The sequence below is a fragment of the Aethalodelphis obliquidens genome, unplaced genomic scaffold (genome assembly GCF_003676395.1).
Source record: "Aethalodelphis obliquidens isolate GAN/ISIS:26980383/991018 unplaced genomic scaffold, ASM367639v1 scaffold6, whole genome shotgun sequence".
NCBI classification, from domain to species: Eukaryota; Metazoa; Chordata; class Mammalia; order Artiodactyla; family Delphinidae; genus Aethalodelphis; species Aethalodelphis obliquidens.
In genome coordinates, this window is record NW_020837950.1 from 5,472,146 (window position 1) to 5,499,126 (window position 26,981).

General features: G+C 41.2%; 1 protein-coding gene across 1 annotated transcript in view; it reads left to right on the forward strand.

Annotated features, from left to right (window-relative positions):
* Positions 1 to 26,981, forward strand: part of CORIN (corin, serine peptidase) — a 216,063-nt gene that overhangs the window by 98,576 nt on the left and 90,506 nt on the right. The window contains exon 5 of the mRNA XM_027103039.1: positions 18,975 to 19,088. Within this exon, the coding sequence (XP_026958840.1) occupies positions 18,975 to 19,088 (114 nt within the window). The remainder of the gene's footprint in view (positions 1 to 18,974; positions 19,089 to 26,981) is intronic.

Below are 26,981 nucleotides of genomic sequence, written 5' to 3' on the forward strand. Positions count from 1 at the left end.
TATAGCTATAAACTTCCCTCTTAGAACTGCTTTCGCTACATCCCATAGGTTTTGGATTGTTGTGTTTTCATTGTCATTTATCTCTAGGTATTTTTTTATTTCCTCTTTGATTTCTTCAGTGATCTCTTGGTTATTTAGTAACGTATTGTTTAGCCTCCATGTGTTTGTAATTTTTACATTTTTTTCCCCTGTAATTGATTTCTAATATCATAGCGTTGTGGTCAGAAAAGATGCTTGATGTGATTTCAGTTTTCTTAAGTTTACTGAGGCTTGATTTCTGACCCAAGATGTGATCTATCCTGGAGAATGTTCCACGCACACTTGAGAAGAAAGTGTAATCTACTGTTTTTGGATGGAATGTCCTATAAATATCAGTTAAATCTATATGGTCTATTGAGTCATTTAAAGCTTCTGTTTCCCTATTTGTTTTCATTTTGGATGATCTGTCCATTAGTGTAAGTGAGGTGTTAAAGTCCCCCACTATTATTGTGTTACTGTCGATTTCCTCTTTTATAGCTGTCAGCCATTGCCTTATGTATTGAGGTGCTTCTATGTTGGGTGCATATATATTTTTAATTGTTATATCTTCTTCTTGGATTGATCCCTGAGCATTATGTAGTGTCCTTCCTTGTCTCTTGTAACATTCTTTATTTTAAAGTCTATTTTATCTGATATGAGTATTGCTACTCCACCTTTTTTTTTTTGATTTCCATTTGCATGGAGTATTTTTTTTCCATCCCCTCACTTTCAGTCTGTATGTGTCCCTATGTCTGAAGTGGGTCTCTTGTAGACAGCATATATATGGGTCTTGTTTTTGTATCCATTCAGCAAGTCTGTGTCTCTTGGTTGGAGCATTTAATCCATCCACGTTGAAGGTAATTATTGATATGTATGTTCCTATGATCATTTTCTTAATTGTTTTGGGTTTGTTTCTGTAGGTCCTTTGCTTCTCTTGTGTTTCCCACTTAGAGAAGTTCCTTTTGCATTTGTTGTAGAGCTGGTTTGGTGGTGCTGAATTCTCTTAGCTTTTGCTTGTGTGTAAAGCTTTTGATTTCTCCATCGAATCTGAATGAGATCCTTTCCGGGTAGAGTAATCCTGATTGTAGGTTCTTCCCTTTCATCACTTTAAGTATATCATGCCACTCCCTTCTGGCTTGTAGAGTTTCTGCTGAGAAATCAGCTGTTCACCTTATGGGAGTTCCCTTGTATGTTATTTGTCATTTTTCCCTTGCTGCTTTCAATAATTTTTCTTTGTCTTTAATTTTTGCCAATTTGATTACTATGTGTCTCGGCATGTTTCTCCTTGAGTTTATCCTGTATGGGACTCTTTGCGCTTCCTCGACTTGGGTGGCTATTTCCTTTCCCATGTTAGGGAGGGTTTCAACTATAATCTCTTCAAATGTTTTCTCGGGTCCTTTCTCTCTCTCTTCTCCTTCTGGGATCCCTATAATGTGAATGTTGTTGCGTTTAATGTTGTCCCAGAGGTCTCTTAGGCTGTCTTCATTTCTTTTCATTCTTTTTTCTTTATTCTGTTCTGCAGCAGTGATTTCCACCATTCTGTCTTCCAGGTCACTTATCCATTCTTCTGCGTCAGTTATTCTGCTAATGATTCCTTCTAGTGTAGTTTTCATTTCAGTTATTGTTCATTTCTGTTTGTTTTTTAATTCTTCTAGGTCTTTGTTAAATATTTCTTGCATCTTCTTGATCTTTGCCTCCATTCTTTTTCCGAGGTCCTGGATCATCTTCACTATCATTATTCTGAATTCTTTTTCTGGAAGGTCGCCTATCTCCACTTCATTTAGTTGTTTTTCTGGGGTTGTATCTTGTTCCTTCATCTGGTACATAGCCCTCTGCCTTTTCATCTTGTCTGTCTTTCTGTGAATGTGGTTTTTGTTCCACAGGCTGCAGGATTGTAGTTCTTCTTGCTTCTGCTGTCTGCCCTCTGGTGGATGAGGCTATCTAAGAGGTTTGTGCAAGTGTCCTGATGGGAGGGACTGTATATTAGTTTTTTGTTTTTTGGGTTTTTTTTTTTTTTTGCGGTACACAGATCTCTCACTGTTGTTTCCTCTCCCGCTGCGGAGCACAGGCTCCGGACACGCAGGCTCAGCGGCCATGGCTCACGGGCCCAGCTGCTCCGTGGCATGTGGGATCTTCCCGGACTGGGACACAAACCTGTGTCCCCTGCATCGGCAGGTGGACTCTCAACCACTGCACCACCAGGGAAGCCCTGTATAATAGTATTTTTAAAGCACTTTTTTTTCCCTGCAAGGAGCTCCGCATCTTCATTTTTCCATTGAGCCCTGCAAATTATGTAGGTGGTCCTGGCTGGGGGACTAGTCTGTCTGCTCAGCTTTCTGCAGCTACCTCTTGGCTGCCTTTGCTATGCCTGCTACAGAGTAGCATGAAGTCCCATAGCTTCTTTGCCCTCACACATGTAGCTCTTTTGAGTTTTTGAAAGGGATTTCGGTTACTAATGATGAATGAGAAAGAGAGGGAAGTCAAGGCCGGGCTTCTCGTCAGGCCTCTGTCCTCTTCGGTTTCTTCGCTCAGCTCTTGCCTCTTGGGAAAGTCAGAAGCACACGTGGTTGATATCTGCAAGAGACAGATGGTTCTTGGTTGCACCAAGGCCCGATAGCAGATTCATTTACCTTTTAGAGTACCATTCCTGAGTCTTTTAAACACTCTTATTACAGGAGTTGAATCGAACAGCAGTTTTCCCCTAGTGATCTTACTAGGGGATCTAGTAAGATCTTACATGGCCCAAGATCCCTGCCACCCTGGGCTCCTCCTGCAATAGGATTCCTCCTGAATCAACCTGGAACCAAGAATAATGACTAGAGAGAGATGCCAGATCGTGGCATCTCTGACACGGGGAATGGGAAGAGGAGTGCAATTGTCTTTTGGGAGAGAGGGCACACTTTCCTGAGCCAGTCATTTGCAGGTGGCTGTATGTAAGAGGCTAAGAAAAAATTCGTAAGATATCAAGGCGTCTGTGGTTAGCAGAATAATGGCCCCCCAAAGATTTCCCTGTCCTATACCCTGGAACCTGTGAATATATTAATTTGCGTGGCATTGGGGAGTTACAGTTGAAGATGGAAATAGGGGTGCTACTCATCTGATCTGAAAATAGGGGGAGTCTCCTGGATTATCTGAATGGCCCAATGTAATCCCAAGAGTCCTTAACAGTGGAAGAGGGAAGCAGAAGAGGAGAGTCAGAGAAAGAGATGTGGACGCCCATGCAGGATTAGAGCGATGCTACGTTGATGGCTTTCAACATGAAGGAGGGGGGGCGTGAGCCAAGGAAGGGGAGGCCCAGCCGCTAAAAGCTGGAAAAGGCAAGGAAACAGATTCTCCCCCAGAGCCTCCATAAGGAGCACGCACTTGTGAGCATCTTGATTCTAGCCCAGAGAGGACCGTGTCAGACTTCTGACCTGCGAACTTGTGAGAGAATAAACTTCTGTTTTAAGCCACCCAGTCTGGGACAGTTTCTTACAACAGCAATAGGAAACTAATACAGAACCCCTGAGTGTTTTATATTAAATGCATGGGCTCTGGAATCACACTGCTCAGGTTTTATTAAGTAGCTCTGCTACTTATTAGCCAAGTTATGTGGGAAGGTTATCAACTTTTCCAAGCCTTGGTCTCATCCTCTGATACATGAGGTGTCACCTCATGGCTGTGTTCTTAGGTATAAATGAAGGTAAAGCCTTTAAGACATTGCCTGATAAATAGAAAGCGGTTGATAAGTATTAGCTTGAAGTCGTGGATATCCGATCCTGGCTGGAATTTTTAGCAAGAGAGGACATCGCTCCTCTCTGATTCCCATGGAGTTCACTGTCACCCCTTCTGTGGCCCCTGCTGCTCCTATGTTGACCCTCTGTCCTCTGGGGCCTTTTTTACCCAGGTGTATCTTTGCTGGGGTCCCACTCTTTAGATTCTACCTTTTCCTAATTTTTTATACTAATTTTTCAATATTTTTTTAAAAGATAAATATATACATAAAGTGCTGTCTCCGGAGGTATTAATCACTGATAACGACTTGTCTCTTTTAGTCTCTGTAAGGCCTTATGATTATGATTACTGCCATGTCCAGCACTGTCTACGGACAGCCTCCAGGATTCTTGGTTGGTTGAGTAAATGAGGAATCCTCAGGGACTGCCTTTTAATTGAGGACTTTTGGCTTAAATTCAATGAGTAAAATCCAAAATGAGGAATTTCAGCTGGGAAATATTTTAGGCAGGGAGCTCTCCCAGGAGCCCTTCGAATCAAGTCCAATTTCACAAAGTATTTGGCCTCCTTTTCTGTCTACTTGTAAACGGCCCTGGGAGGGTTGTCACAAAGTTTTCTTAGGAGGATAATTTCAGAGAAAAACTGGCACTTTTCTTCAAAGCTCTTAGAGCAGAGAAGTTTGGATGCAGAGAAGTTATGATGCTAACATTTCAGAAGACCTTTTCTACAGCGGGGGAGAGTTTCATTTCAATGTGGGCACCATGGTGAGACTTTCCAGCAGGCATTTGTAATGAGATTATCTTGTAATAAGATCACTTGCTGAAAAATCATTTCCATTCCACAAAAATCACATTAGGTACAAATAACAATTCTAAAAATGTATATAAAGCCACTTGAAATAAAACTAACAACTGGATTTCTGCAATTATTGGTTGCTATGAGAATGGAAAAAGTCAATTCTGAAATAAATGCACCAAGTACCGTGAGTGTTCCATAATGCATTTGTCTATGAGAATTCATATTTGCGTGTCTATTTGAAGTGCAAAATGATTTCATGTGATTTTATTTTAACATGATTAGTGAAAAATGCATAAAATACAATTGTTTTCAAATACTGTCACACATCTGGACACTAGTCACAGTTACAGCATGGGCTCTGTGCTTTGCTTCATGATGTGGTATCCCTTTGGTGGTCGGTGTTAAGAAAGGCACTGGCGTGAAAGTAGCCGTCCAATTTCTTCCCTTTGGCATTTCACTGAAACTTAAACCTGGCAAGCATCTCAAGAGTTCTTTTATTCTATTCCATTAAATACAGATCAGGCTGTGTATTTCATATTTTGGTCATTTCAGCAATGTAAGAGACTTTCTTACTTTAACAAAAGTCAGTCAATCTGTAGCCTTTCCCCTACGGCCATGGCAGAATCAGCTTTGACTATTAGGAAACCTGACTTGATGTACCTGTCTCTGTGGCCTATTTTTGGCGTGTCTTGGCCAGAATATGTGTCTTAATTTTGGCCATGATATTTTCCATCTGCTCTAGAAAGGTTCTGGGTTGAATGCAAAGTTTATTTAGCCCATGCTGTATGTCCGTCATATATCCTATGGCTGTAGCAGGAAACAAAACAGACAAAATCTCTGCCCTCCTATAGTTTCTTTTCTACGACACATATAGATACGGTTTATAAAGACATAAACCATAAAGACTGATACAGTTGACCTCACGTATATGTAAAATTTTCTATAGCTGCAGAGACTATTAACTTAAAAGACAAATAAGTGATGGCCTGGAGAAAAATAATTGAAACAAATGGAGTTTCAATAAATCAATAAGGAAGAAAAACCAATAGAAAAATGTGCCAAAGATATGAGTAGGCATCAATTGGGAAAGACTTTTTATTTCTCTGTAGTAATAATTGGCAGAAGTGCGATTTCATGATTTCAAATGTACCCAGTTACAGACACAAGCAAAGGATGCCCTTTAGAAAAGAGAAGCCTCCCAGCTGGAATTCCCTGTGAATTGCCACAGCCTGTCAGGTGGTGAGGGTCTCAAGCTGAGTTCTCTCCTGTGGCACTGCACAGGGTCTGTGTGCTGCGTATGGCTGCCATCTTGTGCTCCTGCTTGGAAACTGCATGTTACTTATCCTTTTGGCAAGTGGAAGAAAATAGACCTTTACCCAAGGGCATCACCCCCATGCTGAGCTCAGTCCCCCGACCCATGCACCACTGGCTGACCCTCACGTTATACAGTTTCCCAGGATTAACTTAAACACAGAAGGTTGATCAGTAGAGTATTTTTAGATGAGACTACATCACAGCTCAAATTACAGTATTGAGAGTTTATAGTGACAGGCACATGGTTTTTGACTTCCCTTTATCTGCAGCAATGTCTTTCCTCCTTTCACGGGTAAAGTAAACCTTTCCCTACTTGACTCAGGGCTGACCTTGTTGCCAGATTACTTGCCATTCATTTCTAGTTCCTGTATGTCTTTCCTGAAATTCCGGCCTCTATTAACCTATCTTCTCTTCCTGCCTTGGCTCATTTTGGCCCCCCCCCCCCCATTGGATCACGTATCTTGTATACAGGGGACATTATTCCTGTTTACAGGTACGAAGGAACATGTGAATCCTGTGAAGACTTTGGAGAAAAATTTAGTATCTTTTCCCCCTCCCTCTGAGCCCTTGGGTACTGTGTACCCAGTCTTCTAGTCTTGGTAAGTTGGCAGCTATGACTCTGGAATGCAAGTTAATTAAATTGTGCTTATATTTAGTTTTAGGCAAGGCTGATTTTTCCATGTCAGGTTTAGTCTGTGTGGCTTTGTTATATATAATACTGGTAACCAGGGATACTAGGAGAGATTTTGTGTAGCTGTGTGGTGGAGGGCACACAGAGCAGAAAAGTGGAGGAAGCATGGGAGAGAGAATTCAGGGACCTCTCTGTTCCACCAGCATGCAAATCATTTAACAGGACACAAACGATTCAACAGTAAAAGTCAACCTGCCTGGAGCAATTGACTTCCTTTTTTGTCTATGAGCCAAAGAAACGTTAGGAATTCTTTCCCTAGACGTTGTTATATTGATTCCCATGTGTGTTGATCTCTTCAGACTATGTTCTATTCCAGTTGTCTTGGTTGTTTCGAAGAATCCAGTTGCCCTCACTTCCGGGTCTAAGTGGGCAGTGCTATATCTACAAGGTTGGAGAATAGGACGCTCTAGTTATTTGCAGGATAACGCTTTAAGCAAAAGGCATTTTTAAGCACTTTGTGATGGCCATCTTTCAGAAGTGAATTATACACTTACCAGTCTTAGTAAACAGGACATAGTGGGCTTTATGTCATTCGGTGCCAGGTACTTTACATCCATTACTGATTAATATATACTCAAAGACAATTCCAAAGCAGGTGGAATTCGGATAAGGAAACTGAAGCCCCAAAAGGTTAAATAACTTGCTCAAAGCGGCACAGATACCTTAAGTTAAATCCAAGTCTGTACTTTTTCTACAGAACGACTTTTATTTTGTTATCTCAGGGTCATCATTGTGAATAATTGCTTTCCTTGTCTGTAGACCCAGTCAATATCAGTATGGATATTAAGATGAGTGTTTATGAATTAATTTTCTCGCCATTTTCTTTTAATCATAATAGCATTTAGAATTGAAGTGACTTGATTATTTGGGGGTGGTTTAAGCTTGAAGGGTTAGGTAACTGGAAGTATCTAGGTTTTCCCGACTCTGCCTTGACTCAAGCCATGGAACGTGTGCTGTCTCCATGGCCTACTGCATGGGGGCAAGTGAATGGGGTTTGTTGTGATCAGTTAAGACGATGGAAAGTAGAGGGGGTCTTGGACAGAGCTCCAACCTGGGGCTTCAGAATCTTGGCCTCCAGCTACTGGCAATCTGATCTGGAAGATAGGTGAGATCCTACAGTATCCTGAAGATCAGTGAATTTTTAGGAATGGTAATGCCTTGGAATATTCTGGTACAGTAACTAACAATAGGGAGTAAGTGGGAAAGTGATGTAGTACAGTCTTCATGGGATTGGAAGTGAATTTTTAGACATTAGCATAGAACTGTAATCTTGTTACCAACCAGGCTTTCCTTAATCAATAGAAATTGATAAGAGGCCAGACAAGAAATGCAGGCAAGTCTTTACTGGGGCTCCTGTAACAGGTTCCCTTGCTGGCTCCCTGAGGTGGGGATTGGGGCAGATCAGTGGGTGATCAGAGGGGGGGCTTAGGTGGTCTGCCCACCCCTTTGGTGGTGCTGTGTGCAGGGAGCATGCTCTGTACCCTGCTTTTGCTCTCAACACCCAGTTTTTGCTCCCAGCTCTTCAGAAGTGGCAGCTGGGTTTGTGGTCTTTTTCTATCCTGTTGTCCATAATTTGCCCTAATTGAGTATGCATGTGGCTATTTTTAGTCCCTTATAGTTTCTTTGTATTTTGTTGCTGGAGGAGACATTTGTCCAGGTGCCAGCACTGCACCAAAGGGTCCCAGGACCCAGCCTGTCTCAATCTGTCCTTGAAAGGTATTTTTTCAAAGTTCTTTTCACAGTAAATTCTAAATACATATGTTTACTCTGTTTTTGGGTCCCAGGCTACACAGTATTGCAAAGTCATAGACAATTAGTTCTAGCTTTTAGATTATCTATACATAAAATAGACAAAAATAAAAGAAACTGTGATTAAAAATAAATCTGGTTTGAGTTGAAAATGAAATTCACAAACTGTTAACTTGTATAATGACATCAGTCCAATTTGTGTAGCCCAACAAATAAGAAAAATACCATGGAATCGCTCTTCAAATCTGATTATTTTTCTTTGTTCATCTTTCTTCTAAGTCTTTCCATAGACGTCTTGATCGAGTTATACATTTAATAAAGATCTAAAGAAATGTTAACATGTATAACTTTTTAGATACTACCATATGCATGCAAGAGACTGTTATTTTCTTTCCAAATGATATATATCACTTTATTTCTCATAGGTTTGTACGCATGCATTAACTGTTTTATAGAAAACATTCAACAGCTGTCTGAAATCTGCCAAAGGTTGTGTGTATATCATCAGTATCATTTTGTGATTCATAATGAATAATCACAAAATATCATTCGAGACAGCCTCATGTTTGCAGAAAATCTCAGAAGTGTTTTAAGTACCACTAAGTGAGAATTACTTTGTTTATAAAATAAAGGTTTTATTTCCTAAAGCAAGTTCAGAAAGTAGCACTCCTCCCTCCCCCGCAAAAAAAAAAAAACCCTGAATTTAGAAATCTCTGCCTGCCTGATAATAATCCCTGACAAGAGGGTCAACTATAAACATGTAGTTTCTTTTTTCTTTTTAAGAATTGGCATCTTTTTTTATTTATTTATTTTTAATTTATTTTTGGCTGCGTTGGGTCTCCGTTGCTACGCGTGGGCTTTCTCTAGTTGCAGAGACAGGCTACTCTTCGTTATGTTACGCAGGCTTCCCATTGGGGTGGCTTCCAGAGCACGGGCTCCAGGCACGCGGGTTTCAGTAGTTGTGGCTCGCAGGCTCTAGAGCGCAGGCTCAGTAGTTATGGCGCACGGGCTTAGTTGCTCCGTAGGATCTTCCCGGACCAGGGCTTGAACCCGTGTCCCCTGCATTGGCAGGCGGATTCTTAACCACTGTGCCACCGGAGAAGCTCTAAATATGTAGTTTCTAACTTGCTTATGTTCTTTAGAAACTTGAAGTTACGTTATTGCACTTATTTGCAGGAAATGATAAATGACAGAGTCCTGGTGTATATCTTACTTACCAATGATTTTTGTCAAAATTGGTTCAGAATCCTATTTAAGTCTTTTAGACACTAAAACTTGAGGTAGTAAACTAGTATATTCTTTTAATTAGACAATCCCTATTTGGAAGTTGTTTTTCTTATTTTTAAAAATTTCCCCCTCCCTCCCTCCCTCCCTCCCTCCCTCCCTCTCTCTCTCTCTCTCTCTCTCTCTCTCTCTCTCTCTCTGCTATTGAATGAACAAAGATTCCTTTTAAAAAAGTTTCTTTAGACCTGCTTGGCGGTCTATTTCTGCCAGTCCCTGATCATAAAGCTTGACTTCCTGCTTTTTACTCTGCTCTTTCTGTACTTTCTCCCCTGTCTAATTAGATTTAAAATCTACTGGGCAAGTTTTATCTAACTCTATTTTATACTGTGACTTGAGATGTTGAATGATGACATGAACTGCTTTCTAAACTCTATTTCCGTTCCTCTCCTATCGGAGTGCCACCAGTGACAAATCTATTCTTGTCTCCTGCTAATGATTTTTAGATAATTTTACAATGATTGATTTTTCTATAGAATGATAGATCTTCCTTCATGCTGTCAGACAGGTGATAAGTATACTTAGCTCTTATTTTCAGAAATTTAAGCTGAAGGCCAGCTGGCAATGTTTCCATTGAATCAAAGCATGGCTTTATTTCACAGCGGAAAAAAATGAGTCAAGGAGTACCTTCGTCTTAAGGATATTTAATTGGGGAAGTTGTTTTGAACTTGCTTTGAACATTGGTTTGACAGAGATCATTCCTCACTAAGAAAAACATATTATATAATAGGCACTGAGGGACTTGGAACTACAGAGTTGGACTGTAGTGAGGGGACCGGTTTTACCTTGTCTTCACAGCAAGACGGTCACCTCAGATCATAAAAGAGGAAATCATGTAGCACTTCTATTTTTAGAATATCTAAATTAAGAGCTGTTTAAGTGCATTTATGCAACAGGGATTACTGACCGCCTACCATATACTACCTTGGTAAAAAGATGTTGAAAGTTGCTGATAGAGTCATTTGCATTCTCTGCAATGAATGAAAAATCTGTGTAATAGAGCAATTTATTAAGGAAACATAAAGGATGTGTGGTGTCATCTGTGCATTCTCAGAAAAGGGGGACCAGCCTTGAGGAGAAAATGACTGAGCAGAGATTATGTGATCACCCAGAGTGGGGTGGCATGGGGGAGGGTTAGAGGTGGACACAGAGGATGGAGGAGGCATCCTCCAAGGCTTGGAAGGGGACTGGGCTTTGGCATGTCCCTTACGTAGTAGGGACTGGTTACTACTTGCTTGGGGGAAGAGGCAGGGTCTTAGAGAGGCATGGCTGCGTGGGGCAGCCGGGAAAGCTGATGTTGGGGACCATGGCCCTGTCATGACCCTGCTGTGGCACAGACGTGATGGAGCGTTCTGTCTACTATAAACCCCGAGGGCTTAGAACCGTGAGTCCCTCACCCCACCCATTCTCTGAAGAATTGAAAGGTAAGCCCCTTCCGCAGTTCTTCCCTTGGATCCTTGTACCTCCCTAAGGAGGGAGAGGCCCCCCACAAAAAACATGCCTGAAGAATATTTCTTTTCACCTTTTTGAGTGGGGATTAATTGAATTAATTTGATTAAGTGAATTAACTTGATTTAGAAAAACAAGGTGATGTGGCATTTCTTACCTCATAGTATTAGACCCAGGCCCACTGCGTTTTCACACAGGGCTGTCCTCAGTTCATTGTGGCTCCAGGTCTCACCTCTCATGCTTATTTCTCTTGTTTCAGACCTTTCCTAAACTCCTCCCTGCTATACCCGCCCCTCTTAGGAAGTTCCTCCTCTGGCGTCCCATTCTTTCAAGTCTAAATATAATGAAAATCTAAACATTCTATAATTAAATTCAGAGCTAAGTATTCATTGCCAAGAAAATGAATTAAAAGCTCTGTCAGACTTGAACACTTAAAATCTTAAGGGTGAAGGCATTTTCAAACTTGTTTTTGGTAGCAGAGACCCATTTTCAAAGGAAATTGTACACGGACTCAAATATATAAAGCAGGTGATGGTAGAGCTCTCTGGTTGAAGTGGAGTATGGGACTCAAGACACCCCCTTAACCCATGATGTGGCCCCAAAGTCCCTTTCCTTGGTATCCTAGAGTTCATCTAAAAACCACCATTTTACCCCAGGGAATGGGTAACGTGGGTGTAGGTGTTGGGAAAATGTTAGACACATCATCACAGGTCAGTGGGGAAGATTATTTTAGGTAGAAGGGTCTTTGATACTCATTGCCCTAACATGTGAGCAGATGCTACTGAGAAGCCAGACTTGTCTGGGGGTTTGAGTGAGTATCCTGCTATCACAGAGAGTGATTATCGTATTTCACCAGCAGTTTCTTCCTCTGGCAATTAAAATAATAAAATTGTAAGATATTTATTGCCTTTGAACATGTAGGACCAAGAAATAGGAGTGATCACGTACGTGGTCCTGCTGGGCACCTTCTATTCTCAGTCTTCATTTATTCATTTAACAAATATTTAATTCCACGCCAGACTCAGGACAGGACACAACAGGGAGAAAATCTGATAAAGTTCCTTCTCTTAAGAAGCATACGTTCTAGAAGGGAGAGGGTATAAGCAAACAAATACTTAACTTCTGCTAATATAAATTATGTGAGTCGTAAAGTAACAGGGGTTTGTTTGTTCATGTTCTGATGGTACTATTAAAAGGGACTAGCCTGGGTGCCCCTCGCCCCCCATGTTTAATAGAGGTCCACCAGGTGAAGAAGAAGAAGAAGAGAATGAGAAGGATTTCTCACCTTAGAAGACAGGTAACTTCTGAGGAAGTCACACTGTAGTGATGGGATTAAAGGGACAGGCAGGTATAAGACAGGCTTCATTTTTAGATTATAACTATATTCCTGACATTGATGATCCTCCATCCCCGAGCTCCTGTATCTTCAAAAGGGGTCATCATTTATTTGATCTGAGCCAACCTATAGGCAGAACTTAATACCACTCCATGCTCCCTCCAAAGAATGTACTCGCACAAAGCATTAAAAACCGCATTTCTTTTTGCCCCACTTCCCTTGTAATCTACTGCCCCACTTATCTGTTCTCTTCTTCAGCAAAGCATTTGTCCTTCCATTCGGAGCTACTTCCTCTCTTCTCATTCTCTCTTAAACATACTCCGTCAGACTTTTGTCCTCACTGCTGCATTGAAACCGCTCTTATCCGCATCCCCATTTCTCAGTTTCATCTTACCTGATTCAGCAGCAGCTTCTGGCATAGCTGATCACTTCCTCCTCTTCGATACACTTTCCTTTCCTTGGCTTCCAGGATAACATACTCACCTGCTGGGTTTCCTTCTACCCCCGGGGCCACTCCTCAGCCTCTTTGCTGGCTTCTCCTCTTCCCTGTAGCTGTTACACAGGAGGTTTAATAGTTCAGCCCTTATCCATCTTCTCTGCACCATCTCACTGAGTCTTACTCTTCACTAGCCATTCCCCTCATGATCTCATCCAGGCACACCGGCTTTAAATCGATTTGCTGATGGTGCATACATGTATATTTGTGGTCCTGTCCTCTTTCCTGGACTTTGAACTTATGTACCCAGTTGTCTCCTCAGCATTTCCAGCTGGGCGTCTCTTGTATATGTCAGACCCAGCGTGTCCAGATGATAACTCCTGATTCTTTCCCCTTGGTCTTTCTCTTCCAGTAGCCTTCCTCATCTCAGCGGAGGGCAGTTCTTGTCATCTGGCTGGAAACTTGAAGCCATCATTGGCTCTTGCCTTTCACGACTTTCATCTAATGGGTCAGGAAACCCTCCTGCCCCTACTCTCAAAATACGTCCAGTATCCAGTTGTGTCTCAGCCCCTCCCCTGCTACCACCTCCAAGCCGCCATCATCTCTTCCTGGATTGCTCCAATAGGCTCCTAACTGTTATTCCCTACTGTGTCCCTTGCCTCTCTGGAGTATTTTCAACACAACAGGCAGAGATCCTTGAAAACATAAGTCAGATCATGCTACTCTTTACTCAAACCTTGTAGTGACTCTTTTTTTTTTTTTTTTTTTTTTTTTTGTCTAAGCTACAGAGTCCTTACAGAGCCCTCTGTGTTTGGGCCCTCTCTTCCTCTCTGCCTCATCCCTTAGCTTCTCTACCCTTTTACTCTCTCTGCTTTAGCCACATGGGTCTGTCTCCTTGGTGTTCCTGATACCTGCCAGCCGTGTTCCTGCCTGAGGGTCTTTGCTTCTGGGCTGAAATCTTCCCCTGAGGTCTGGTTAACTCCCTCCATCTTTGAAGTTGTTGTTCAAATGTCAACATTCAATGAGACCTGCCCTGGCGCCCTAATTAATCTGGGGACCTGTACTACCCCATCCCCACATCTCCTATCTCTCTTAGTCTGTTGTACTCTGTTTTGTCTTTATAGCACTTACTACCTTCTGACCTAATATATAATAATTTTCTTCTTATTATATCAATTGTTATTGTTTGTCTCCGTAGACTATAGTGTCTGCAAAGCAAGGGATCTATTCTGTATTCAAGCTCTTAGAAGAGTGCCAAATTGATTAAATAAATGAGTGAGAATATTAGAAAGCAACATAATCATCTTTGCTGATTCCCTATGGTAGATGGAGGAAGTGATTACACCTCCCATCAACAACTTGAAATGTCCCTTTAGATATTTCTGTTTTCCAAAGGGTCTTCTCTATACAGCCCCTCAGGGAGACTCAACCAAGTTTTTAATTTCTCTCTCTCCCAAGACAATGCCCAACCGCACAGTTTCCCCTCTCTCTCCAGGAGGATCTCATTCTCTTCATACAGAGCTTTTTGATATCCATCCATACCTACTCCAGACATCTTAATGTTCAACAAAAGGAAGGGCCATCGAGTACATATGACTTAGAAGGCAGAGTAAAGACCAAGTTTAATTATTGACCGTCCACTTGGATTTCCTTTCTCCTCTTTCACCTCTTATCTTTCACCCCAATCTTCTTACCAACCTATTATGGGGAGATACAACACTCTTCCCAAGAAGTATTCTTGCATCAGCTGCTATAAGATTACACTCATTCTTTTTCATATGGTCAAATAACTTTGTAAAAGGTAAGAGCAATAGTGATTTATAGTAACTTAATTTCGAGCAGCATGTGGAATGAAGGGCTGACAAGCTCTCAGTATGGGTGCAGGGGACAAAGCTGTGTGCCAGGTCGGCTTTCTCTTCAGAGATAGAGTTGAACTTGAGCTTTAGACTTTAAACAAGGACTCAAAGTCACGATGAATGTGAGGATACTATGCAGTCAGAGACTGGTGAGTAATTTCTGAAAAAGACTCTAAAAGTTAACAAGCAGAGTAATGAGAGAATTTGCCAGTATAAATGCTGCCCATAAAACACAGACAGAGAGAACTGAGAGGGCTGGAAGCAGTTGCAGAAACTCTAAAGTTTGTTTCAGGCTATGGATGTTATTTCAGCATACTGTTTTCAGAAACAAGACTGAAAAGAGCTGTTCATCCGCAGGGGTGTATACTCTTCAGAATCCATGGAATTCAGAAGTCCAGGCGATTCATAATTGTCCTCATCATTTGGACATGTAACCCAGTATCTTAGGCATAAGTCTTTGTATACTGCTGTCATTGTGTTAATATTAATTAATTGTCACATGTATAAATGTAAGTAACTTTGGTGGTGAAGCATCTTTAGTTAGTAAAAGTATCTTTATCAGATGATGATCGGTAGAATACATGCTATGTGAAGGTGGGGAAGTAGTTTTGTTTTCTTTACTGCTGTATCTGTAATTACTGCTACAGTAATGCCCAGCACATAATAGATAGTAAATATTCATTCAATTAATGAAAGAATCTTGTAAAGTCATTGGCATTGATTTAAAGTCCAATATATACCTCTTAGTGTTATAGATGATGTTAGTGGAAATGGTGTCAAGACTGTATAGCATGACTTCACCTCAGGGAATCTCCCTTCGTCATCTTAAGGGCTCAGTCTAAAGGCTATTGGAAGATGATTGTCATAAGACAGTGAATTATGGTTGAAAAATCTCTCCAGAAACTTGTTAAGAGCTCTCTCAGTGTGTTCTCCAAAAACCGAGAGCTCACAAAAATGTCATCTTATCTGGTCCAGTTCACCTGAGGACAGATGTTCATCTTTTGTTTAGAGAGAAAAATAAAGCCAAGTTTGAACTTTTACCTGAACCTGGTACCCTTGAACTCAGCGCCCATCACTTGGCTGTGTACTAGAAATGGGGAGTGGGTATGGTGTGGAGGATTAGGCCTGGAGCCAGGACCTCACGATTCTGGGGTGGTTTTCACCTTTTCCTAACTCCGTGGCTTTGGGTAGATGCTGTCTTAACCATATGATACTCTAGTTCCTCTATTTGTAAACTATCACTTACCCCAAGGAAGTTGTGATAGAATTCTTACCTGTGTACTTTATGGGACTCTCTGGAAATTGTAAATGATATATGTCTGAAATGCTTTGCTAGTTGAACAGTTTTTCACAAATCAAAGTGGAGATTCTGAATACAGGTTAGGAAGAAATCAAACAGAAAGAGAATGTACAAAGCTATCCTGATTGTACAAAAATAGTATTGATTAATGAAACTATGAATGTCCAAAGAACTTGCAAAAAAAGAATAAGAAGAAAGAAACAATTTTCAATGTCCTAAAACCATGGGCAGCCGCATCTCCAACCGAGAAACCACACAAAAGAAGTCAGTTTCTGATGAATCAGCAAAGACACAGGATATCGATAATCAAAACAATGCAAGCAATACCGTATTTTAAATTTGGTCCAGGTTTGATATAACCATACACAAGAATGGCTTTATTGGAGTAGGTCCTTAAAGATGAAACCTAGATGTTCGGAGCTATTTAATGTTGAGCTTTCAGCTACATTTCCCAAGGACTCATCAGAGCCATAATGTAGGGAATGCAATAATTCTTCTGAGGCATTGCAGCTGCTGAAATGCAGACAGATGGAATTTCTGCACTCTCTACTATAATGCAGAAACAGTCTCACGATAGGATAAACACTTATTCCTTGAAAATTTTCCCTTAACCCTAGAGAGAGGTTATTGTAGAGACTGACCGGTAAAATCTTTAATGTTTTGGTTTTTCATTTTCTATCTGGTTTCCTGTATACCCTTTAGGAGTCTCTGTCTGTAGCTATAGGAGTACAGTCCTGCACTGAATCCAAGACTATACAAAACATAAGCGTGTTTCACGTCTTGGCAGTTGAAATCCATAGATGCCATTTGTATTGATACAGAAATCATGGGATATAATGGAAAACCAGACTTTCATTGTTGATATTGCGAAGCTTACACATGAATTAGCATCAGAAGAGACATACCATATTGACTCTTACTTAATGTTCAGCAAATCGAAACTGATTCCGTGATAGCATTGGAAAATAATCCATCAATTGCCTTTTTTTCTTTTGCCTCGTGGCAATATATTGTGCTCCACTGAGATGGAGGTGACTTTTTCCCATTAATTAAGAACCTCCTGAGTGCCAGCACTCTGCTGGGGAACACAGGACATATGAGTGGCATGGACTTTACTGCCTGGAACGTTCAGTCTGAACTTCCCTGCATTTCAGCTTCTGAGTTAAATGTTCCATATTTCCTGGTTCCCTTTAGTTAGACAACAAGGTTCATCTCATCAAGGAACATGGTTCGGGGTGGGGGGGTGGTGGTGACAGTGACCAGGCAGGAGACCACAAGGCTGATCCCACTAACTTTTGTGGCAGGGAGACAGAGAGTTACAGAAACAAGTTTTGGGAGGGTTGTATTTATTTACCGTTACTCTGAATTGGGAACTCATGAAAAAAGTTAGTTGTTTTCTTTTTCTGATTATAAAAGTGAGACATGATCGTTATAAGAACATTTGTAAAATACAGAGTAAAATACAATGAAGAAAATAAAAATTACTTTCAATCCTAATACCAGGGATATTCATAGTAACCTTAGATATACTTCTTTCTAGGCCAGATTGTATTATGCTTTTTCAGAACCAAATGCTGTTTTTAAATTTTTTATTTTTTAAACTTTAAAAAATTTTTATTTATTTATTTATTTTTGGCTGCGCTGGGTCTTTGTTGCTGTGCGCGGGCTTTCTGTAGTTGAGTTGAGTGGGGACTACTCTTCGTTGAGGTGCGCAGGCTTCTCACTGCCGTGGCTTCTCTTGTTGCGGAGCACAGGCGCTAGGCGTGTGTGCTTCAGTAGTTGTGGCATGGGGCTCAGTAGTTGTGGTGCACGGGCTTAGTTACTCTGCGGCATGTGGGATCTTCCCGGACCAGGGATCGAACCTGCGTCACCTGCATTGGCAGGCAGATTCTTAACCATTGCTCCACCAGGGAAGTCCCCCAAATGGTGTTTTTATACTTAAATTATCTTAAACTTTGGCCCAGGACATTACTTTTTACAATATAATATTCAATGGCTGTAACAGTATTCCTTATTATGGAGCTATCAAAATTTATTTAACCAGTCTCCTATTATTGCATAATTGTTATTTCATAGTTTCCTTGTGATAAACCATGATGGTGTGAATATCCTTAAATAGTAAATTTTGCACTTATTCATAATCATTTCCTTTGTATGAAGACCAGAAATAAGATTTCTGGGTCAAAGGGTTACACATTTAAAAAGCATTTGATGCATATTACCACATATTGAAGGGTATTTTAAAACCCATTTCGTTGAATTGACATCCTTCCATTAATGGTTTCCCTTAGAAAAATCTTTCTAGCTTCTTCTCTTACATTCTGTATCTGATGTAATTTTGAAACAATTGAATATTTGTTGAATTTTGAGAAGAAAAAGAACACCGTAATACTTAAAGCAAAGAATACTAAAATGCAGCCGTGTTAAGGAAGAGAATGAAAATATTATCAGCTAATGTTGTTTCACATTCCTTATGCCAAAATAGACACTGACATTTTTAACTGGCATTTTTACTAAGACAAGTAAATAAATATATTTCAAATACAAGGCATGGGGTCTCTAAGCCTGTGTTCAAGCGTGTATCAACTATTCGTAACTGTAGCTTTCTCTGCAGGACATTGAGTAGCACTGTAGAAGGAGAGGGTTTTTTTTTTAATGTTTGTTCAATAAATAATATTTCACTTTGAAATAATTTTCTGTTATTAAGAAAAATACTCCCATCTGGTATTTTTTTCCCCACATAAGTTGTGCAATTGATGAGGCGGCTCTCTTGTGCTGTGAAAGCCCACTGGTGAATTTCCTTTTGCTTTTCTCAGGCAAACACTCTTTGTAGTCTTTCCAGGTAATTTTACAATTAATGTTCCAGAAGGCCAGAGAAAAATTGGTGATCATGAAACTGAGGGAATTGGGAAGCACCTCTGTTGAATAGCAAGGAAAGGTTTTCTTTCTGTCCTTTATTTCTCCTAATTTTAAAAGGGGAAAAAAAAACACACCTCTTATTCATTTTGACATTGTTTTTCTGCCCTTTTTTTCAGTGATCTGCGGAGGGGGTGAGAGCTTTCTGTGTGCCAGTGGCATCTGTGTCCCCAGGAAACTGCTGTGTAATGGCTACAACGACTGTGGCGACTGGAGTGACGAGGCTCATTGCAGTATGTGACAGGCTGTGTGGGGTTTGTCTGGGGGGACAGGGATTCCATTCAGGGGCCTGGAAACCAGCGCCATTCCATTGTCCAGTACTGACAACCACCCGGCACTTGGGTGGACTTCTTTTAGTTTGCTTTTCTTAAGTGAGCAAATGTGTTTATCTTCCCTCACTTCATGTGACAGCTGCGTGTTTGCACACCTTCCAAAGGCCTGATTTCATTAGGAACTCGACAGCTAGATGTGCTGTGGAACACATCAGGGACTGAAGTGTTTTTGCTTAAAGTATCTTAAAATTGGGAAAATGCTTTCTGTTTACTTTGTTTGGGTGAGGGTTTTTGTTTTTGTTTTTAAATCTTTGAGGTCAACTTTTTTAAAAAAAGGATATTTTTAATAGGAAAATTTTTTACCCTCATGATTTTTAGCAGTTGTGACACAGAAGATGCAAAATCTTTTGTTCGTTTATGCTTCCTCTAAATCTGGAGAGAGTGACGGCAAGAACTGTTTTGAATCCATGGATTGGTAGATTCAGCCTTAAACATCCTCAGTTTACTTACCATTGATTTGATCAGTCATTTTGACTAAAACGCTGGTTTATCCAATATTGTGTTTGTCTGCTTGGGCTGCTTTACAAAATACCACAGGCTGGGCGCCTTAAACAGCAGAAATGTATTCTCTCACAGTTTGGAGGCTGGAAAGTCCAAGATGAAGGTCCAACAAAGTCAGTTTCTGGTGAGAATTCTGTTCCTGGCTTGCAGGCAGCTGCCATCTGCCTGTGTGTTCACATAACCTCTTTGGAGAGGCGAAGGGAGAGGGGAGGAGAGAGCTCTGCTGTCTCTTACTCTTCTTACAAGGGTATGAGCCCTATTCAGTTAGGGCCCCACCCTTATGACCTTTATCACCTCCTCACAGGCCCTGTCTCCAAATACAGTCATGTTGGGGTTTAGGGCTTCAGCATACAAATTTTGGGCAGACACAGACATTCAGTCCATATCAGATTTATATTCAGTTTTCAAATTGATTTGCAATTATGCAACAGATTAAAAGGAAAAATTAGCCTCAAGAATACATTGCAGGATCTGCGTCCAAAACACGACCATGTGCAATGGTGTTCAAATTGCTTTCTAATGGTTCTATGACCAGCAATAGTTACTGTGGGAAAAGCTGTGTTTTATTCCCTGTAGGGGTTACCAAGGCTTTATAAGGGCTCATCTCAGTTGCTCACCTGAGTTGAAAGATTCCTCTGGTGTGTTTGCCAGGAGGACCAACTCTTCATCCATATGAAGGGTTAGGATACTTATTTACCATAACTTTTGAAAGACAGTATATTATGGTAATATTTAGGGTCAGTGTTTCCCAAACTGGTGTCCCATAGTACCTGAGTCTTGAAAAATGCTTGGGAAAAAAATAAGTTTGAGAAATGTTGTCTATCAGATCTACTTCATAGAGAGCTACAATACATATTCGTTCATTAAAGGTTCAGATAAATCCCACAGTTTAAAAAAAGCACATTAATTTTATCTTGGTATTTCCTGAAAATTATTTGTTTATATATACCCTTACCTTTAATTAATTAATTTATTGATTTATTCGTGCATTTATTTATTTTGCATAATATCTAGCATCCTGTAGAATTTCAGTTAAGCCACCATATTTTTTGGAAATGTTTTCACTAAGATATTTGTATTTATAATTTGGAATTCTCTCTTCAGAAAAACCTATGGCATGTGATTGTACATGAAAAACATTTTTTTTGGATGTTTACTTACATTAGGGAGTATTGCTGTGGACTTGAGAACAAATATTCTGTAAAGCACCTACAGTAGGGATTTTAAGTGGTTCAGTAGAATTATATACAGTAATGGGAGTTACAGTGGAATCTCTTGTTTATCTCCCACTTATGGCCCATGTTATGTCATATGCAAATTCTGCATGTGCCTCTATCCCCAGTGCTGGGCTAACACTGGCTTCATCATTATGTTCCTCCGCTACATTGAACATTGCACTTTACACAGTAAGAGATTTCTGCTGCATTTGTCGAAACTGAATTTCAAGGAGTAAATTTTCCTAGTCAGTGACTGAACAAAGAAGGCAGTATTATTATTATGCAAGGTATTCAGCAATATCCTAGGAGTGCAAGAGTTTATTAAGACATGGGCCTTCTTCATAACCACACTTCAAAAACCATTTGGCTTCGTTTGTTGAGGAAATACATCCCTTCAGAATACTTGTCTATGAAAATGCTTAGTTGGACATTGAGAGCTTTGCATGCAATTGTTCCTGACCTTCCAAGGACATCTGCCTCTGAGCTTTAACATTCAGTGCTTGTGGCATTTCAGCATGCATGTTTATAGAAGGTGCCACTCTCCTGTTGTCACCACCCTGCAGTGAAGGAGTAGTGTTAAGTCTGAATTAGGGCGTGGATACAAATCAGAGCTGGAATGCAACCCACAGATACTCCTGCGGGGAGAAGGAAATTTTGCTGGGCTTCCCACGTTCTGAGGGTCCTGGCGGGTACAGGAGGAGGATTGCCTTCCAAGGAAGGAAGGGAAGGGATTTGCTATTTGTGAGTTCCCTAATCAACTGTACTAGAAGCATTTACCTACATGATTCGATTGAATTTTCAGCGAACGAAGTATTATTCCTTTTTGTTCAGATGCAGAGCCGAGGCTCACAGCCATGAATGAATTTGCCAGTGGCTCAAAGTGCTAGATTTGAACCCACTTCCGAATGGGTCCAAATCTAACTGTTTTCTCTAAACTGTGCCGCCTTTGACTTGCCCATGTCCATAAAAGTGCGAATTTGGTGAATGATTGTACTGCGATCATTCATAAGACAGGAAAATGTCTAGTTTGGTTGCTCTATTATGCTGAGGGAGATAATTGTCTTTTACAGGGGCTCTGCAGGTATCTGGCCTGCTTACTGACCTCCCCACCCCACCGGCAACTCATTTTGCCATGTTTACCAGTCTCTTCCTGATCAGTAAAATGGACCAATTTCTAACCACCTAGAGCAATTTTAGTGGTATAGTGAAAAGATTTTTGAAGATTAAGGGTTTTCTTTGTTTTTTGTTTTTTTTTAAATTTCTAGCTCCGTGGCTCGAGGCAGGCTACTTCTCCAGGTTTTCCTTGTCATCAAGGCTGGCAGCACAATTGCATCTCCAGGAAGCCCCACCTGCAGGGATTCGAATTCCATTGGTCTGGAGGGGTTACCCAGGCAGCAGTACCTTTGTAAAACTCCCCCAGTGATTCTCGTGTGCAGCCAGGTTTGAAACCACTGCCCTAGAGTGTGTCTGGTGTCTCTTTTGCTGCTAACATTCTATGATCTTTTTTTTTTTTTTTTTTTTTTTTTTTGCGGTACGCAGGCCTCTCACTGCTGTGGCCTCTCCCGTTGCGGAGCACAGGCTCCGGACGCGCAGGCTCAGCGGCCATGGCTCATGGGCCCAGCCGCTCCGCGGCATGTGGGATCTTCCCGGACGGGGGCACGAACCCGTGTCCTCTGCATCAGCAGGTGGACTCTCAACCACTGCGCCACCAGGGAAGCCCTCTATGATATTTTGATTCTATAACCAGCTCTAGGACAGTGTCTGGTACAGAGCAGGTGCTTAGCAAATGAATGAGACAGCCTCCAGGGAAATGGTTGTCACAGGGAAAATAGTTGCCACAAAGTCCCCGTACTTTGTGCCGCATAAACCTCTGTCAAATACTTTTGGAAGTCATTTGCTCTGAATTTGGGGTAACATTGGTTGATTTATTTTTGAGGACTGTGGTGAACTAATTATACTGAGTTAACTAATTATCCTAGTTAGTATAATTAGTTATACTAATTATCACACAGTATAGTGATGAATGTTATAAGGTCTTGAGTCAGGCTGCCTGTCTTCCTATTTCTTCTTTATCATTTCCGGCCTCTGCGGACAGAGAAAGTTACTCAGTCTCTCTGGGCCTCAGTGTCCTCATCGGTAATATGGAGACAATAAGTAATGGTAACTACCTCTAGAATTGTTGGGCAGAATAATGAATCACTGGATGTCAAGCACAGAGACCAGTGTCTGGCATGCAGTAACTCTCAAAGGGCATTAGGATTTATGGTTGTGATTGTGGCTGTGATCTTATTCTCCATGCCCTCCCTCCTCGCAACACTGCTCCCACCCCTGCCCCGCCAAAGGTCACGTGATACATTGTAGAGGAGACAAATACTACAATAGGCACAATGGTTTTCAAAGCAGCACCACATGAAGCTATGTAGAAAGGAGGCCACCCAAACAGCACAACATAAAAACTGATATTCCAAATAATGTTTCCGAGTCATCAGAAATGACTGTACCGGGCTTCCCGTGTGGTGCAGTGGTTGGGAGTCCGCCTGCCGAGGCAGGGGATGTGGGTTCCTGCCCCGGTTCGGGAGGATCCCGCGTGCCGCGGAGCGGCTGGGACCGTGAGCCATGATCGCTGAGCCTGCGCGTCCGGAGCCTGTGCTCCGCACCGGGAGAGGCCACAACAGTGAGAGGCCCGCGTACCGCAAAAAAAAAACAAAAAAAAAACTGTACCTACCATAGTTTCTTTACTAAGACAGGGTGCAAGTAAATACTAGAAAGATTTCCACCACATTAATAAAAATAAAAGTTTACCATTCTATGCCGATGGAGGAAGCTTCAGATGTGTGGAAGGTTCACTTCTGTTTAGTGACAGTCTGATTATGCGGAATCAATCAAATTATTGAATAATCTTGAATTCCCACTATGTGTGAAGCATGTTCTAGATACATAGTAAATGTAGAGACTGTTAAGACATGGCTTCTTGCTTCATGACACTTTTAATCTAATCAGGGAAATGGCATATAAAAATAGAGATCATTAAATATAGTGTTTTAGAACAATATAATAGATGTCACCGAGCAAAAGAAGATTGTGTAAAAAAAAAAAAGGCCCTGTGAGTAGAGAAGAGTGCAGATCACTGGTTGCCAGCTTGGTGTGGAGAGACCTGATGGAAAAGACGAGATTAGAACTGGCCTTGGACTGAGGTGATGTTTGGATATTCCAGGACAGTAGCTCTCAACTGGGGGCAGTATTACTCCTGGGGGGTGTTTTGCAATGTATGGAGACCTGTTTGATTGTCACCACTGCGGAGGTTGGAGGGGATGCTACTGGCATTTAGTGGGCAGTGGCTGGGAGTGTTGATGAATATCATACGAGGCACAGGGTAGCTCGCCGCCACAAGGAGTCCCCCAGCCCCAAATGTCAGCAGTACTGCAGTTGAGAAATCCTCCTTTGGAGCTAGAAGTCAATAGGTGAAAAAACCCCAGGAGGTCAAGAAGCCCGGGTCACTGTAATAATCTGGGCAACTGTGGGCAAACTGGTTAACCTCTTTGGTCATCTCAAAACGAGGGCATCTCGGGATGGAAACTGAGCTTCCATATTTGAATCCTGAGTTGAGGCAGCATGATTATGTTTATAGACTCATAGAGACTGAGCCAATTGAACGAGGCTCATGATAAAAGGCTTTCTGTTCCTTAGCTCTCCCCTTCCATTTAATGACGATTTTGAGGGGTAAACTTTAGTCATTGTGATGCCAGACTGAAATAGATATTAACAAGCAAGAACTTCAGAAGTAACATTTTGTATCAAGCTCTCTCTCAGAAAAAAGGATCTGTATCTAGAAAAACACCTACCTTAGGTTACGCAAAATTATGCTTGTATTGAATGAGAAAATCACAGCAGGCAGCTTTTGCAGGTGTTGATCGTTGGCCCCAAATTACACTGACGACATCTCTTTTCAGTTCAAATAAACATTTATTCCAATAAAAGGAGGCACTGTGATCTGCTATTTGCTGTGTATTTCTGGGTGTGCAGTGCCTTTGGTTAAGGCTCTGTGTGTTTACTAATTACACAGACCTTAGGGAGGCAACAAGTTGTTTTCCAAATGCAGCTAGTTTTGTATCTAACCTCTGAAAATGGCATCTAACCAAGAAAGTCATAACAGTGGAAAGTTGCATCTGCACCTATGTGAATAATGAGGAATTTTTTTAAATGTTTGAATCATTTTCACTTATGAAATAAGTTAATAAGTGAGCATTAATTTACAAAATATGTCCAATGAGGTGCTTTAGTATGAATTACCGGGGATCCCAGAATAGGCCACACAGAGGGGCCACGTTGGAAATTTTTAGTGTGTTCTCAGGTTAATCAGATTCTGAAAGGAATATTTGATTTCCCAGTCCTATCATCAAAAAAATGAAGTGTACTGCTTAAAAAAATTAATTCGTATGGTTTAAAATCTGTCACCCCTCCACCCTGTCTCCTCCTTCAGGTAATGTAAGTACTTCTGCACTGATGGTCAAGGTGAGGACCCTGGTACTGCTGATTCTAGCATGCCGATTCAAAACTTCTCACAAGAGATGAAAATAAAAATCAGAAAGATCTTTTAAAACTTCCTGAGGAAATGTATATATCTTGATGCACAAATTCCCCAACCCTGCTCAGTGGGCAGGAGAACCAAAATCATAACCTTTCTTGACTCAGCCTGTGTGTGTGTGTGTGTGTGTGTGTGTGTGTGGTAGCAGTGGGGTGCAGGGTGGGAAGTTAGTGTCCTCTGCTGCTGAATGGGAGGAAATAGTACGGTCAAGGTGAAAACTGGGATCTCTTTTTAGTCCTTATATTTTCCCTTATGATGGTTGTCCCAGGCGAAATGAAAAATTAAAAGTACTTACAAAGTTCTGTATGTGTATAAGTGTGAGCATATGTGTATGCACGTGTGTGTTTGTGTATGTACACATACACACACCCTCTTAATGATGGCGCTGAACAGATGATCGCTAAGGCCCATTCCATTTCTAAAATGATGTCATTCTAAGAGTATTTAAGTAACTTTTTTTTAGAAGAATGCTCTTTGAAAGAGAAGTTGATGAATCATGTCAGTAACAAGTATAATATTTTGATGTGGCTAACAGTTTCACTGATCAATGCCCAAGACTTTTTAAAATAAATTTATTTCTTTATTTTTGGCTGCGTTGGGTCTTCATTGCTGCTCACGGGCTTTCTCTGGTTGCAGTGAGCAGGGGCTACTCTTTGTTGCAGTGAGTGGACTTCTCATTGCGGTGGCTTCTCTTGTTGCAGAGCACGGGCTCTAGGCACGTGGGCTTCAGTAGTTGTGGCACGTGGGCTCAGTAGTTGGGGCTTGCGGGCTCTAGAGCGCAGGCTCAGTAGTTGTGGCACACGGGCTTAGTTGCTCTGCAGCATGTGGGATCTTCCCGGACCAGGGATCCTACCCATGTCCCCTGCATTGGCAGGCAGATTCTTAACCACTGCGCCACCAGGGAAGTCCCTTTGCCCAAGACTTCTGATAATAAATTGTTATAGAGTTTGGGATGTTTATAGTAAAGAGGCACCCATCACCAGTTGTATGACATGCAGGCGTCTGCTTGAGGAGGAACAATTAGCTGTAATTCAGGAGACTGGACTGTTGACCATTAGATTCTTGGTCTTTCTCAGCCAAGCAGACTGATCCTCACACGTGCCTCCATTTCTCACCTCTTTCCTTCGTTTTTGCTATTCCCTCTATTTGAAACCTGCTGAAGTTTTCATTCCATCCACTCTACCAAAATCCTCCTCATCTTCCGTGATCCTGCTCCAGCCTTACGAATCTATTTTTGAACTTCATTCACTTTAAATAAGGGAAAAAATAATACATTTAAGAAATCTAGTTTCTATTACATGCAGGCTTTACATGTATTTTAAACATTTTTACAGCTTTATTGAGGTATCATTTACATACTGTAAAATTAACCCATTGATTTTTAGTAAATTTATAGCATTGTGCAACCATCACCACAATCTACTTCTAGAACTCTTTCATCTCTCCCCACACTTTCCTTCTACCTATTTGCAGTCAGTCCCCACTCCCACG